The 17,152-nt window shown below is 44.3% G+C and overlaps 1 protein-coding gene across 6 annotated transcripts in view; it reads left to right on the forward strand.

The window, feature by feature from the left end:
• LOC135201457 (tectonic-like complex member MKS1) overlaps positions 1–17,152 on the forward strand; it is a 103,475-nt gene that overhangs the window by 82,964 nt on the left and 3,359 nt on the right. For all 6 annotated transcript variants that reach the window (XM_064230418.1, XM_064230417.1, XM_064230420.1 and 3 more), the window contains 4 exons: positions 5,400–5,528; positions 5,629–5,727; positions 6,025–6,191; positions 6,463–6,559. In XM_064230418.1, the coding sequence (XP_064086488.1) occupies positions 5,400–5,528; positions 5,629–5,727; positions 6,025–6,191; positions 6,463–6,559 (492 nt within the window). The remainder of the gene's footprint in view (positions 1–5,399; positions 5,529–5,628; positions 5,728–6,024; positions 6,192–6,462; positions 6,560–17,152) is intronic.

The raw sequence follows: 17,152 nt of genomic DNA on the forward strand, positions 1-17,152 counted from the left end.
ACATACCGTAGTTACTTCTTTGCTGAGCAACTCAATTACCAGTATCCTTCCAGGAATTTCCTAGGAAGGACTACGCTTAAAGGGATTGTTAAGACAACACCTACTTAGCTTCTAGATTTATCGAAGTCTTGTTTCCCTTAGATATGCATTATAAGAACTTCCTGAAGTTCGATAATAATTTTATAAGATTCCTTTATTAAATGGAGTAGCTGGCAACTCTGGAAGAGTAAGGCCAGTCGGCTAACGAGACTGCTTTCGCTTACTGCTTAGACACCAACGCAGTATCATGTAGGTGTCAGTCATGAGTGGTCGGTAACATGTCTCTCTCCTGCGGGATGGAATGACTAACAGTGTCTCTCCCCTACAATCGTGGTTTTAGCCTCGGATTGAGGGGATAGTTAAGCAAACATAAATAAAATATTGTCTGCCTTTTGCTAAGAAGCTTTCAATAAGAAAAATATTACATTTCAATGCTGTTTACCGTAGGTAACATTTTTAAAGGATTCTAACGCAGCGGAACTCTATATTGTATAATGCTCTCATGCTTACGAAAGCATAGCTTATTAGAGTACATGCTTAGTGAGAAGATGAATGTAGTAGAGAATTCACTTTAAGACTACGGTATGGTCAAGTCTTATGCACATTCCGAGGATAACTACAGAATTCCTAGTATCCTTACAAAGGTTTCCTAGATTAATGCTGTTTACCACAATGTGACAGTATTATAAAGGATTCTAATACGGCAGAGCGCGATATATATAATTCTCTCATCCTTTCGAGAAACGCACACAACCTTTTTAGAATCGGATATTGCTCAAGAGAAGTTGGGTGAGTCGGATGGGAAACATCCTCTTAGTGGCAGAAGTTGTTTCCCTGAATGGACTATACTACGTATATAAAAGTTTTTTCCCACTAACGAAACGGAATTTAACATGTTGAAGGATTGGTCGGGTAACCATAAAGGCATAGATGTTATGGCACATAACCTAAAAAGAACTAGAAGGAAGCGCCAGCCTGGCTCAAATTGCGCCAGAAGCACCATCCAAGATATTTTCTCGTTTAGCGAGTTATTAACCTAAGAGTCCAGGTAGCCCTCTCGGACAGCAGGGCTCAGGTAACGGCAAGATTCGTTCCTGATTTCGTTACCCATTTAATCGAAAAGGGGTCGCTTACAAGGAATGATGAAATTATTTATTTTAATCACTTAGGCCAATTCCACGACTCTCTCATATCGCAAAGAGCATCGAGAATCTTTTTTCGCCCCTGTTCGCGTTAACAAAAGAGAACCTATTTGGGAAAAGACACGGAACGTAACGATCCTTAAGAGGTTCGATGCAAGATTTTGCATGTCCGTGAGAACCTTCTCGATCGAATATAATAACTGTTAACGTATGTCTAACATTTATTGAAAAGAGTTGTGAGAACCTGCGGAAAGTCTTCTTCATAGATCTCTTTGTAAGGTAGAAGACGAACAGGCTTCCTTTAGACTTCTTCTTTTTCCTCGAACCAAGAGAGGTAACAATATAAGACATCTTTAAATTTAAAGAAGGGGAATAAACTTTAGTCTTTTTTCCCCTAGTTATAAATTCTTAACAGATATTAAGATAAATGGGCGTCAAAGGAAGAGAAGATGTATGCCTCATTTTGGCCTTAGAGAGGTTGGATTCACAGAAGTCACGTTCTTCTCACAGCATGTTTCGTAAGGCTTTTCCAAGAGTATCTGGATATTCTATCAGAATCTATTATAAATAGACCTATAAAACCTCTCCACTCTGAGTCTGTCCGCGTGCAGACTGACCAGAAGTGGACATGAATGAGAGGTTTTTTCAAGGTAAATGACAATAGTCATGGCTAAGACATAGAATTGCTGCAGATCTTGCTAGATGGAATGAGGAAACTGTCCTCTTCCGATACCTCTGTGAACCACATAGAGAGGTTTTTTCTTCACTTTCAGAGGGAAGAATCACCTATGTATATATCTGCTATCAAAGAACTCAGTAAAAGACTATACTCTGTCTCTACAAGGGGAATTAGAGATAACAGAGGATTAAGATCTTCGGGATCTTATATGATACCGCAATACAACAAGAGTAGGATATCATATACTTCGAATGGGATCTTTTTATGGCCACAGATTCCGTGTTCCGACAAAATGGAACTGCTCCTCATCAAACTTCTTTGAGGAAGTTTATGAAGAAATTCTTTGTTTCTCTTAGCCCTAAACGACCAAGAAGACAAGTGAATTTTTTGTGCATTGGAATCTCGCATCAGATTCAATGGAGACTCGGCAATGGGTTCTTGCCAGCATAGTATGTCTGGCAAAAGAACTAAATCCCTCTATTCCTGACGCAACGCTTTCAGATAGAAGTTTCGTTGCCCAGGCAGGGTACTTACAGTTTCATCTACAGAAGAAGAGATGGTTTAAACGTTTGCCTACAGAGTCTTCGGGGTGCGATGAGGGCTCAAAATGCTTCCCAGAAGGTATTCAGAAGGATACAATAAGAGCTAGAAATCAGGGTTCCGCCCAATTTCAGCTCAGAGTCTCCTTTGACTTCCAGACTCCTTCCCTTCCTTCGGGCAAGGATAGGGAAGATTCTGCAACGAGGAACCTCATCAACATGTAAGAAGAGATCTCGTTAGCAAAAGAGTGTTCACGAAGGATCCTCCTCGGAGGAAGACTCTTCTCTCTCGTATTGTTAGATATCCTGTCGTCTACTGGGTGTAGCTGACTAAAATCACCTCCCCTTGCCAGGGGCCAAAAGCTCAAAGGGGAAGAATTTCTTCCACCCTTCTCCAGTCTCCTGATAAACTATGTGGTTGTTCAGGACTCTCGGACAATGTAGCGCCAGCCAAGCGCCAAATGCCAATACAGGCGAAAAACGCCAGAGGCGGACAGTTCCAAGGAACTCTGTCATGGTCGGATACTGAGAAGGAGCGGGCCTCCAACGCGCCAGAGGCGAACAAATCGGACAGATATAAGAGTGTCCGATGTGGACATCGCCAGACAGCCTAGAGACTCTTCCAAGCTCGAAGCTCCAGCAAGTGTGGAGGAGCCAAGCCAGGCGCGAGGCGCCAGCCAGGCTCTAGGAGCCAGCCAGGCTCTAGGAGCCAGCCAGGCTCTAGGAGCCAGCCAGGCTCTAGGAGCCAGCCAGGCTCTAGGAGCCAGCCAGGCTCTAGAAGCCAGCCAGGCTCTAGAAGCCAGCCAGGCTCTAGAAGCCAGCCAGGCGCCATCCAGGTGCCAGGCTCCTTCAAGGCTAGGCTCCAGTCAGGATTGAGGATCCATCCAGGCGCAAGGCTCCTTCCAGTAAAGAGAAACCTAAAGCTCTGTCATGTAAGAGGGCTAGTCCCCATTGATATGATACAGGTAAGGCTCTGCCATGTAAGTGGTCAGCCCCCATTGGCACGATCCGAGAAGGCTCTGTCGTAAGCGGCTAGCCCCCATTGACATGATCCAGAAGGGTTTGTCAGTCATAGGTCCCTACCTCGCTGAAACTCTTGAGGCATGCAGACTCATAGACAGTAATCATGAAGTCTTCTGCCAGGCTCCAGGTGCCTTCCAGGCGCAAGGCACCAGCCAGACGCAAGGCTCCAGCCAGGCGCGAGGCGCTAGCCAGGAAGGAGGAGCCAATCAGGCACCAGCCAGGTGCAAGGCGCCATCCAGGCGCGAGGCTCCAGCCAGGCTCTAGGCGCCATTCAGGCGCAAGGCTCCAGCCAGGCGCGAGGCGCTAGACAGGCACTAGGCGCCTGCCAGGCACGAAGCGCTAGCCAGGCTCCAGGCTTCACCAAGAAGATTACTATATCAAAGAACGCCCTGGCCTTCTTTGAGACATTGTGATCTCCTAAGCACTTGTTAAGTGCATTGATGATTCCTTCAAACAGCTGAGAATTAAAAGCGCATGAAGTGTGAGCTTTTCCGAATTCTTGTTCTTTCCCTAACAATATGTCATAAGGACATATTAGCTGTCACATACGGGAGATGCAACTCTGGGTTGACTTCCCATTATCCGAAGGATGTCAAGATAACCTTCGAGGGATCCTTCTCTCTTGGTTGATACGTGTCTGCGGATACATTGCTGGGATAGGGAGCAGATACTGATCCTTAACTAGTGAGTTAAATTTTATTTAACGTCGTGTTTTTTCTTTGGGTTGTTTGAAAGGAGTTTGTAGATAACTCTTTTCAACTTAAGCACTAACCCTCGTGTTAGGATCAGGTGATCGGGATCGGTGTTGTGCTCCTTAATTATGCCACTAGGCATAGGCATATTGTCATGTAAGAGGCTCTGTCGAGTAAATGGATAAGACCCCATCGACAGACCCACAAGAACTCTTAGCCATAGGTCACATCCTCGCTGAGGCTCTTGAGGCGAAGCAGATTCCTAGGCATTAGCCATGGAGTCTTCCGCCTGATCAAGTAGGAACCAAGGTTTTATTTATTTATTACCTACAACGTATGTTGTTTACCTGTCTATTCAGTAAATAGTTGTCTCTTTCCCACCACCAAGGGTGTCAATCAGCTAAGTATATATCTGCTGGGTAAGTTCCATGTACAAAAATGATATTGTTAAGATACAATAAAGTTTTGTACATACTTACCTGGCAGATATATACGATTGATGGCCCACCCAACCTCCCCTCAGGAGACAGGTGGAAGAGAAAATCTGGTTCTAGAACGGTAATCGTTCCTATTCCTGCCACCCAGCGGCAGGGGCGGTAGATCACCTGACCTACCTGCAGCGTGTGCCGCGAAATTCGAATTTCTGTCGGGGACGACGGAGTCTATAGCTAAGTATATATCTGCCAGGTAAGTATGTACAAAACTTTATTGTATCTTAACAATATCATTTTTACTTATACTTACAAAGCAATTACAGAATGGGAGCCCAACCTCCTCCCCTCTCATAGATGATAGGGAATACGTAAAATTGAGCTAGTTGACTTCGTTGTTTACCTATTCCCCCGGTAGTGGACCGGAGTACCTACTTACGGCAAAACAAAAGAATCGCTACTCCAATTTCCAAGTTATTGCTGTTGGTACTACGTAGAAATTTGTAGGTACGTATGTAATTATATGTAATTACTTGTTAAGTATAAATAAAACCTTATCCTATTGTGAATAAGGGATTTTGACGTAGGAAAAATCTATTTCTGGGCGAGGAAGCCGTGTCGCCCAGTGAAATGTGTCCTCTTTAGCACTATTTCTAGTAAAATATTGCTATAGTACCAGAGAACTGCTAAATTGGACATGTCAGAAGTCTCTGACTCGCTCACCTAAATAAAAGGTGTCGCACGGAGCGATACGGCTGAGCCCAGAAATATAATTTTTTTTACAGCTTGCTTGTTGTCTGATAGCAGTTAATTATTGGTTGCTTAAGAAAACTACATATGTATATAAATTACAGGATGGAAGGTCAACAAAGGTTCTGTGTGTGAAGGTTTTACACCTGCTTGCTCTATGAAGTATGTAGATGATGTCCCAACTGCTCACTATTCTACACCTTTTGTGATTGATGTCACTCGTTCAAAATCAGGTTAGACTTCTAGAAATCTTTTGTATATTTGCATATAAAAATTATTTTATGTAGCCTGCTGCGCCTGTGAAAAATTTAAGATCTTCTCTTCTTGGCATAGGTCGGGATTGGCCAGTATTATTACTTGGATCTTTTTCAATTGACTGGTGGGACAGAGATCGAGATGAAGGCTATGCAGCTTTTGTCCTACCAATACCAGGTAATATTATTTCTTTTATATTCAAAGGAAGAAATAACACTAAAGAATTTTTCCTTGCTAAAAGCCAAAGGGATATCATGCACTAAATCAACATTCATAACAAATTCCATTTCCCCAAATTCTTTATGCACTATTCCTTTCATTGGTGTATTCTTATATTTCAAGATTAAGTGGGAATTATTTCATAAGTTAATTTCACATAAAGGAAAAGAAGAAGTGTTTGCAACATTATGAAGAAAAACTTGAAAGAATTTTGTTTATAGATTATTTTTAAGATCTCTTATTTGCTGTATTCAGAGCAAGAGCAGAATGAAGGTGATCATGAGAAAGGAAATGATGTTCATTCTGTTTTAACCTGGAGACCAGCCCAGACATCCCCATTTTCTAAAATGCGCAGATACTTTCTCGGGGGATGTCAGCTGTTGACTGATTCATCCTACCTTGTTGTTGGAGCAAATGTCAAGGTATGTGATTACTTTGTTAGTCATAGAATGTATAGTTTTATATGTATCTTTCATTTACTGTTGAAATAAAAATCAAACTTGCTTTGATTCTCACTATGATAGTTCTTTGAGTATTGACTATTGACAAGATGATGATTTGGATGTTATTAATAACCGTTTCATTGGATCCTTAATGTTTTTTCAGCAGGTTGGCAAATATCAATTTTATTTGTTATATTTTTTTCAGTATATCATTACACACTGTATGTACTTATTTTTATCTATTTTACAGAATGGGCAAGCAAGTCGTCTTGGGTTTAGCACTATAAGTAGTGGTGTTGTAGAATTAAGGACAAACTCAATACTGCAAACTGGTGATGCTGACATGAGTAAGTTTGTATCTCCTCTTGTAAGGTCTTTTTTCAACAACTAACATTACAAAGGAAAATCTTCATTTTCAATGGTGTCTTTGTAACTACCATATATTTGTGTATAATATGACTTTAACATCCTAAAATTCACCCCAGAAAATTAGGGGTTGTCTTATATTACCATTCTAAAAATCAAACCTTGAATTCTAAGTGATGTTTATCTGTAGGTTAGCCTTGGGCTTAGTCTGATAACCACCGACACATGAAAAGATTGAATTTTAAATATGTAACTGACCTGGCAGTTATATACATAGCTATATTCTCTGACGTCATGACGTCACGACAGACTTTTCGAAACTCGCGGCAATCGCCGACCGTCGGTCAGGTGATCGTTACCTGTACGCCCTCTAGATAGTTACCTGGAAACCCCATATTTTCTCTGTCGCCCAAGCTGGCAACTTCGTTGTTGTGGGCTCCTCGATAGGTCTTTCGTACTCGCTATAGTATTTCATCGTTGGGTGAAGTATTTTATTGGCTTTCGCTGTTGTTGACTTGGATTTATTTTGGATTTGTTTTTGGATTACTAAATAAACAATGTCGGACTCGGGAGTTGTGTATAGAGTCTGCTGTAAAGGGGGGTGTAGGGTTAGAATTCCCAAAGCTTCTCTTGATCCCCACACACTTTGTGTGAATTGTAGGGGTAGAATTTGCACTTTTTAGAATAGATGTGATGAGTGCTTGATTTTGGATGATAAGGAGTGGAAGGAGTTGGACAAGTACTATGTCCGTAAGCTCGAGAGAGATAGAATTAGAAGAACTAAGAGTTCCCTTTCCCGTTCATCAACGAATCAGGAAGTGGTAGATAATCCCATAGTTCCTTCCCCTGCTCCTTCTGAGCGTAATTTAGTAGAAGTATCAGCTCCCAAACCTGTCTCCGAGTCGGGGGCGAAGGACTCAACCTTTGCAGGTATTCAAGCGGTGCTTGAAAAAATGGGACAACAGATTGCCTCTCTTACTGAGCAGGGCAATCGCACTTGGACTGTCGTAAGTGCTTTAAGTGCAGGTGCTAAAGTCAGTGTAAGTGATAAGTTTAGTGTTAGTGACAGTGTAGTGGAGGGTGCGTCCGATCGGTCCTGTCGCGCTCCTAGACCCAGACCTCTTACAAGCTCCCGGACCCATGGGAGACGTAAAGTTGAAAGTCTAAGGGAGGCGAGAGCTCTAGTATCCGGTCGGGCGTGCCCTCAAACAAACCTGCTGACTCTTCCAAGGTTGCTTCAGATAGCCGTAGAAAAGGCGCGTCGAGTGTGTTTGGTTCGTCATCCGATGACGTCTCCCCGCGTCGAGGATGGCGACACTCTACTTCCTCTCGTCCTCTCAAGAGGAAATTACCTTGTGTTTGTGAGGTCTCATCAGATGAGCAACTGCCGGGCTGCAGTCACTGGAGTTCTCCGGAGAGGTTTTCGTCATCGGAAGCCTCGCCAGCTAAACAGAGCAAGACAGCGCTTTCGATGCACGCTCCTCTTCCTCCTTCGACTTGGGAGGATTTACCTAGGAAGCTTCCTACCAAGCGTCCTCAGGAAGCCTTAGAAGGATCGACTCCTCTGGCTGCAGTTTGTGCGGGCGAATCTGACAAGTTACCCTCTCCCTCGAGGGACAATGAAGCCAAGAATATGCTGCAAGATATGCAACAGCAGCTGTCTGTACTTATGGAAAAGCTGCAAGAACCCAAGCGTCAGTCTGACGCCCCGGGAGTGATGAAGACTTCGCGACGCGTCAACGCCAAGAAGAACACAGACAACCAGGACACTTCCGATTTACTCAGACTGGACGCTTCCGAGCGTGGACGCCAGCGCGCGTAAGAGCAAAGAGCGTGACGGCGAGCGCGCGTAGGGGAGCAAAGTGCTTGACGCCAGCGCGGCTCGAGAGAAGACGTTACGCCGACGCTCTGTAAGCGATGACGCCTCCGTCGGTTCTGGTGGGCCGCCCCCCCCCCGCCCCCCAAGGAAAATCCTCAAGACATGACTCTTCCGAGCGTGACGCCAGCGCGCGTAAGAGCAAAGAGCGTGACGCCAGCGCGCGTAAGAGCAAAGAGCGTGACGCCAGCGCGCGTGAGAGAGAAGGACGTGACGCCGACGCTCGTAAGCATGACGCCTCGGCGGTTTCTGGTGCCAAGGAACGCATCAAGACCAATGACGCTCCAGCTTTGGCTTTAACTACATCATCCGATGCGGAACGAGACAGAGAGAGACCTTCGGAGATGTTGGAGGTAGTTTCGGAAGAGGAGACGATAGAACAAGTTCCTCCTTCCGACTATAAGACTCTTATGCTTCTGTTTCAAGAGCTTTTTGAAACAGATTTCAAGCCCGCAGCACCTCGTTCTCCCCTGTCTCAGTTCCTTTGTGGAAGAACCCAGAATAAGACTGCCTTTACTAAGATGGTTCTTTCCATTTCGGCCAAGAAAGCGCTTGTGAAGATGAACGACTGGATGAAAGAGAAAAAGGAGCGAGGCAAAACTGCTTTCGTTTTTCCTCCTGCAAGATTGGCTTCGAAATCCAGCGTTTGGTACGAGACTGGGGAAGTTCTGGGCCTGGGAGTACCTGCCTCCTCTCAGGCAGACTTCTCCAGTATCGTCGATGCCAATCGTAGACACGCCTTAACAGCAGCGAAGGTGATGTGGTCGATGCAAGAGTTCGATCATTTACTGAAGGGCGTGTTTAGAGTGTTTGAGGTCCTGAACTTTCTAGACTGGTCTCTGAGTGCTCTCGCCAAGAAAGTGGAAGAGAAGGATTCAACGGACATTTCTAACCTTCTGAGTGTGATGTCTTGTATGGACAAGGCTTTACGTGATGGAACTAATGAAGTGGCAGCAATTTTCACGGCAGGGATCGTGAAGAAAAGGTCCCTTCTCTGCTCCTTTACAGCTAAAGGGGTCACACAGGTACAAAGAGCAGAGCTTTTGTTTGCCTCCTTTGCAAAATTTCTTTTTCCACAGGAGATTATTAGAGATATTGCCACTTCATTGACTCAGAAGACCACACAGGACCTAATATCGAAGGCAGCCAGTGGGGTTTTGCCTTCTTCGTTTGCGACCAAGAGAGCGAGAGGAGAAGCAACCACAACAGTTTTTTCGAGGAAAACAGCCCCGAGGGACGTCGGGAACTTCTAGAAAGCCCTCCAGAAAAGGTGGCAAGCTTCCTTCCAAAAGGAGGCCATGATCAGACAGTCCTTCAGACACAAATAGGAGCCAGGCTTTCTTTGTTTTGGGAAGCCTGGAGGGACAGAGGGGCGGACAACTGGACCCTTCAGATACTAAGGGAGGGCTACAAGATCCCTTTTTACGCCAAACCTCCCATAGTTTTAGATCCCCTCGACTTAACAGCGAATTACAAGGACAGCAGCAAGAGATTCGCGTTAAAAGAACAAGTAGAGCTTATGCTCTTAAAAAAGGCGATAGAACCCGTTTCACCCCAAGAGAATCCGGGGTTCTACAATCGACTGTTTTTGGTACCCAAGAGCTCGGGAGGATGGAGACCCGTTCTGGACGTCAGTGCTCTAAACGCCTTCGTCGTGAAGACGAAATTCACGATGGAGACAACGCAATCAGTGCTATCGGCGTTGAGACCGGGAGATTGGATGGTCTCATTAGACCTACAGGACGCTTATTTTCATGTCCCCATCCACCCAAGCTCTCGGAAGTACCTCAGGTTCTTATTCAAAGGTAAGATATTCCAGTTCAGGGCTCTTTATTGCTTCGGGCTCAGCACAGCGCCACAAATATTCACAGCTATTATGGCGAATGTAGCCAAATGGCTACACGAAGGGGGATCCGCATTTCTCTTTATCTGGACGATTGGCTTCTCAGGGCCAACTCCAAGAAACAGTGTCTGGAGGATATGAAAATAACCCTGAACCTAGCTCGATCATTTATTTAGGAGTTCTGATGAACTCTCAGGATTTTCGGGCTTCTCCCTCCCAGGAGAGACAAGACCGATGCCTGAATCGGGTGCAGGAATTCCTGGGGAGACAACAATGTTTGGCGAGGGAATGGATGAGTCTTTTGGGGACCATTTCCTCGATCGAACAGTTCGTCTCACTGGGAAGACTGCACCTCAGACCGCTGCAATTTTACCTCAACAGAAATTGGAAAAGGAAGGAACAAAGGCTTTCAGACACCTTCCCAATTTCAGCAGAGGTCAAGAAAGACTTGATGTGGTGGCTGGATCCAGCGAAGCTGGGAGAAGGAGTTTCACTTCAACAATTGAATCCACAGCTAATACTGTTCTTAGACGCATCAGACCTAGGCTGGGGAGCGACTCTGGGGAACGGAAATTTCGGGAAGATGGAGCGAAACCGAAAGAAATTGGCATATCAACAAGAAAAAGCTGATGGCAGCTTTTCTAGCTCTTCAGGCATTCGAGGAATGTGTGGCAGGCAAAGTAGTGGAAATAAGCATGGACAACGTGACTGCTCTAGCGTATGTCAGGAAACAAGGAGGCACCCACTCCTTTTCTCTGAACGAGACAGCCAAGAATCTGTTGCTATGGGCAAAGGACAGAAATATCGTCCTCCAAACGAGATTTGTACAAGGAGAATTAAATGTCAGAGCGGACCTCTTGAGCCGGAAAAATCAGGTCCTGCCAACAGAATGGACTCTCAAGTTAGAGGTATGCGAATTGCTATGGAGGTTATGGGGGCAACCTTCCATAGACTTGTTTGCAACCAACAAGACAAGGAGGATGCAGACGTTCTGCTCACTGGTGCCGGATCCATAAGCGGTAGCAGTAGACGCGTTCCTCATGAACTGGGAAGGACTGGATCTGTACGCCTTCCCTCCCTTCAAAGTGATACACAAAGTATTAAAGAAGTTCACGCAGTCCGAAGGAACCAGAATGACCCTGATAGCCCCGTACTGGCCGACGCGAGACTGGTTCGCAGAGATGTTGCAGTGGCTAGTGGAAGTTCCAAGAACCCTTCCGTTGCTTCCAGATCTGCTCAGACAGCCCCACTTCAAACGGTATCACAGGAATACCCGCGCTCTTCAGCTAACTGCCTTTCGACTGTCGAAAAGCTCCTTAGAGCTAGAGGCTTTTCGCGAGAGGCAGCTAAAGCTATCGCCAGATCAAGAAGGGCTTCGACCATCAACGTCTACCAGTCAAAGTGGGAGATATTTAGAAACTGGTGTAAGGAGAAGACGGTGCCCTCGTCCAACACATCTGTGAGCCAGATCGCAGACTTCCTTCTTCACTTAAAACTTAAAGTAGGTCTAGCCACTACTACAATTAAGGGATACAGGAGCATGCTGGCATCAGTCTTTAGACATAGAGGACTGGACTTGTCTAGGAATCAAGATCTTCACGACTTAATTAGATCTTTTGATACTACGAAACAAAAGAGTGAACAACTACCAGGATGGAATCTGGACATAGTACTAAGGTTTTTAATGTCTGACAAGTTTGAGCCGATCCAGGAGAGCTCGTTCAGGAATTTAACCAGGAAGACTTTTTCTAGTCGCTCTCGCTACTGCAAGGAGAGTAAGCGAGATTCAAGCTATGGACAAAAGAGTAGGAATTAGTAGATCTAAAGCGGTTTGTTCAACCACTTTAGGTTTCTTAGCCAAGAATGAAACTCCATCCAATCCTTGGCCTAGGTCTTTTACGATTCCCAGCCTTGGAGATTTTGCAGGTCAGGAACGTGAAAGGACTCTTTGTCCGGTAAGAGCATTACAGTGTTATCTGCATAGGTGCAAGGACGTTAGAGGGACTTTTGACAACTTATGGTGTTCCGTTAAAGATCCCAAAAGGCCTATGTCAAAGAATGCTTTAGCCTTCTTTATTAGAAGTGTGATTCAAGAAGCTCACACGGAGTGCAATGAAACGCTTTACAAGGCTTTAAAGGTAAAGGCCCATGAAGTGCGAGCAGTCTCGACGTCAATGGCGTTTAGAAAGAATCAGTCCCTTAAAGCCATTTTAGACGCGACATACTGGAGGAGCAGCTCCGTCTTTTCTTCTTTTTATTTGAAACAAATGGAAACGGTATATGAAGACTGCAGAACCCTTGGACCGTTCGTAACCACTGGCTCGGTGTTGGGTGAAGGAGTTGATACCTCTAATCCTACATGTTAGACCCTTGATGTTATTTTTATGGTTGTCTGTTGAAGGTTAGGGGAAACCTTCAACAGTCTAGTGTATATGTGTGTTTTTTCAATCTCTTGTATGCAAGGATTGGATGGTTAGGTGGTCTTTGCCTGTTTTAGCCCATGTCAAGGGCATAGGTGGTTTTGTCGCATAGAGGTCACGTCCCGTCGACAAACCCCTTTGAGCTCATCAGCTGCACAGGTCACATCCCTTAGCTGGAGCTCCTAAGGAGAGCAGACTAAAGAGGCAGTACTCGTCAAGTCAGCTTCCTTAGCAGGTAAGAATCTTTAGTTACCTATCAAGTAGTTACCTTACAACGATGTTGCTGTCTCTGACCCTCCTCCAAAGGTGTCAATCAGCTATGTATATAACTGCCAGGTCAGTTACATATTTAAAAATGATATTTTTATTTTAAGATAAATTTTTAGATATACTTACCTGCCAGTTATATACAATTAGAAACCCACCCACCTCCCCTCAAGAGACTAGAGGGCGAGAAAATCTGGGGTTTCCAGGTAACTATCTAGAGGGCGTACAGGTAACGATCACCTGACCGACGGTCGGCGATTGCCGCGAGTTTTGAAAAGTCTGTAGTGACGTCATGACGTCAGAGAATATAGCTATGTATATAACTGCCAGGTAAGTATATTTAAAAATTTATCTTAAAATAAAAATATCATATTATGAGATAAACGGTTAATAAAGGCAATAAAACCTTATAGAACTTTATTTGCATGCTACGTATTGAGAAATAATTCCATGTCAGTGAAATCAATTTTTTCCATGTGAGCCCAACTGAGGATGATTGCATTACGGTTGGACTCACAGAAACATTTATGTGTTGGTAACATTTCAGAAATTTTAATGGCATTGTAATTATGGGAGTTCAGTAATAACATTTAGGATAACATAACATTCATTTTTTTATTAAGAATTCATTATAATTTTGCCAAAATAACAATGTTGGATTACATACAGCTGTTTAGAACAGTTCAGTCATACGAACAATAATTATGTATAGGTAATAATTATTGTACATTACACTAACCTCTTAACTTCCATCTCTTTTTCCCATCTTCTACTTGAATAAATTAAAAAGAAAGTAAAGGAGAATGATAAAACTATCGTTAGTAATGCTAAACTCTTTGCGTAAACGTGTACAGCCATACACAACTGAATGAGAAACAGTTGTTTTGCTATGAACAACCGAATTAGATAACATCAGCTGTTTTGCTTGCATTTCAACCATGGTATGACTGTAAATAATTACCGTATTTATGTTGTTACTTATGATGTTAAGTAGAATAGGACTGATATGATAAATTTTAAAAGTAATAATTTGTATTTTTCTTAACATACAAACCTGAGGTCTGTACATAGGAATTACCTTCAGTGCAAGCTGGAGCAGGCTATTCTACACGAGGTTGTTCGGTAGTTGCACTGCCGGTGGGATAGGTGAGGGGTACCCTCACCACCTCCCTTTGCTGAGTCGCTTTATAGCCCAGGTAACTGAAGGAGGGGTGGCTAGAGGTGGGCAGTTTATGTAAAGACCTCAGATTTGTATGTTAGAAAAAATGCAAATTACTTTTAAAATTTGTCATTTGCTCATACACGAATACAAACCATCAGTCTTTACATAGGAAAATTTTCTAATTGGTGGGAGGATGAGTAAACTTCCTAACTGACTGGAGATTCTCCTCATCAAGGACTTTTTCCTGGTCGTGCAATGTTGAGCAAAGGAATCAGTGCCATGCATCTGATCAGAGGAACAAAAGTGTACTCGACTGTCAGATTTCTGGGCTTTTCAAAGACATGGGTTTGAAAGCAGCATTACTCCAAAAAGGTTTTGAAGAACATTGTGTTGGAGACAATAAAGCCAAGATAAGTAATGAGTTAGTTTTATTGTCTGTCCCTCTCTCCTCATGCTAGAGAGAGGGTAGAATTTGCTTCTATTAGATCAAAATAATGAAAGAATAAAAAGGCTGATCACTCACCTGCATCTGTGTCTGTCCAGCATATAATCGTCTGGGAACCTATTCTCTGCCCGCCATGACATGAAGGTACAAGAAGGAGAAAGGAAGGAGGCCAGTCACACATACTTTCAATTCTACTACCGTACTTTTTTAGAACAGATGGTACCTGTCCTACTAAGGGAACTGGATGAGCTACACAACATATTGAGCAGCCACCACAGGACCCAAGGAAAGTGTCCAAGGACCTATGAGTAATGTCTTTTAGGTAAAAGAAGGTGAACGTTGTCTAACACGACCACACTCCTACTCTCAGCACCTGATATACCGACTGATTCTCATTGAACACAAGGGAGGGCACAATGCCCCTAACTATGTGAGCTCTGGGTGGGAATGTAATCGAGTCCTCCTCGTTTGATGTTGCGTACGTCCATTTGATGGTTTCATGAAGCCAAAGAGATATTGTGTTCTTGGACACCTCTTTTTTTGTCTTGCCAGTGTTAACAAAAAATCATCGACACTCAGGCCTAAGTTGCCAAGTCCTTTTAAGATAGGTAGCTCCACAGCACTCTAACTGGAGATAGGTAGCTCCACAGCACTCTAACTGGAGATAGGTAGCTCCACAGCACTCTAACTGGACATAGCATCTCTTCTCGATCATTAGCTACAAAGTCCTATAGGCAGGGGATAAAAAAGGACTCGAATCTGGCTCAGGAACTGATGGATTCTGAGTCTTCGCTAAGCATTCCAGGATAAATTCGAGTGTTTAACATTATAAGAAAGAGCATGAAGTTCACCTACTCTTCGCCGATGCCAGGGCAAACAGAAATACAGTCTTGAGGGTCAGATCCCTGTTCGATGACTCTCGTAGAGGCTTGTAAGGTGCATGAGTCAGGCTTCAAAGGACAAGAGTCACGTCCCACTCATAGGGCCTGAGTTCCCTGGGAGGGCAAGACTTTTCAAAGCTTCTCATCGGCATGGAGACCTCCCAAGAGGAAGAGAGATCTATGTCCTTTAGGCATAAGAAAAAGCCCAGGGCAGCTTTGTATTCCTTAATTGCTTAGACAGAGAGATGGTTCTCTCGGCGAAGGAAGACATGACAGTCCGCTACCTTCTGAACAGTAGCTCCAAGTGTAGAAAAACCTCTTTCATGAAGATGGCCCATTTCCCTTGGTAGACATCCACGGAGGATTTACGAAGTTATCCAGACATCTCCGGTGCTGTTTGGTGAGAAAAGCCTCTCGGTCGTAGGAGACGCTGGTTAGTCTCCAGCCCTGAAGGGGTAAGGGCTCTACAAATTGGTGGAACCTCTCTGTGTGAAGTTGGCAGAGAAGGGTGTGCCACAGGGGGATTTCTCTTGGAGCATCAGATAGCTCAGCCAGCAAGTCTGGTTACCACTTGGCATGCGTCCATTTGGGTGTCACTAGGGTCATTTTGAGATTTTGAGATTCGCAGTGATCATTATCCTGTTGATCACTTGACGAATAAGACAGAACAGAGGAAAAGCGTGTGTCGAGATTGTCCCACAGTTGCTGAAAGGCATCCTCCACTGCAGCCCAAGGATCTGGGATGACTGAGCAAAACACTGGCAACTTCCTATTGTGCCGTGTTGCAAAAAGATCTGTTACTGGTCATCCCCAAAGACTGAACAATCTTTCCACAGAGTCTGTGTGTAGGGACCATTGTGTCCCTATCTCTTGACCCTGATGGCTGAGTTTGCCTGACACTACAGTCTTTTTGCCTGGGATGTATCTGGCTGACAAATCCATCGAGTGTGCTACTTCTCTTTCAAGAGGAATGGGAAGGGACGGCAGATTCCTTGCTTGAGACCAGAACTTCTTCATTCTCCACTGGAGGGAGTAGAGGTGAAGTCGCTTATGAGGGACCAGCGTCTACAAAGACGACAGGTGACCAAAAACGACTTGCCACATTTGAGCTGGTTGTTCCTGCCGGGACAGGAATAACTGCACTGTCTCCTTAAACTTGCTAATCCAGGAGTCTGAGGGAAAGACTCATTGCTGCCATATCCATCAGCATGCCTAAGTTCTTTATTCTCTGCTTGGGTATGAGGTCTGACTTCTCGAAATTTATCGCAATGCCTAAGCTGCAACAAAATTCAAGATGATCATCTCTGTCCTGAACCAACTTCAAATGAGAGTTTGCTGAGAATAGCCAATCGTCGAGATACCTCAAAAGATGTACCCCGTGTGAATGGGCCCCAAGTTGAAACAAGGGTGAACTCTCTCATGAACACCTGTGGATTGGTTGATAATCCGAAGCAAAGAGCCTTGTAATACACAGCCCCATTGAGGATAAAGCGGTAGTTCATATAGAGTGGGTCCAACATTCTCATGGTGTGACAGGAAGACTTTTAAGCTTTCTGTAACACCAGTGATCAGTGTGTTTTCCGCACAACTAAACAGGAAGCTCCCTGTGTTCTGCTCATCCATTCCAGACCCCTCCATATGAGATGCCAGCACCCCTGTGACAGCTTGGATGTGGATGAA

Source organism: Macrobrachium nipponense, chromosome 28 (genome assembly GCF_015104395.2).
Source record: "Macrobrachium nipponense isolate FS-2020 chromosome 28, ASM1510439v2, whole genome shotgun sequence".
Taxonomy (NCBI): Eukaryota; Metazoa; Arthropoda; class Malacostraca; order Decapoda; family Palaemonidae; genus Macrobrachium; species Macrobrachium nipponense.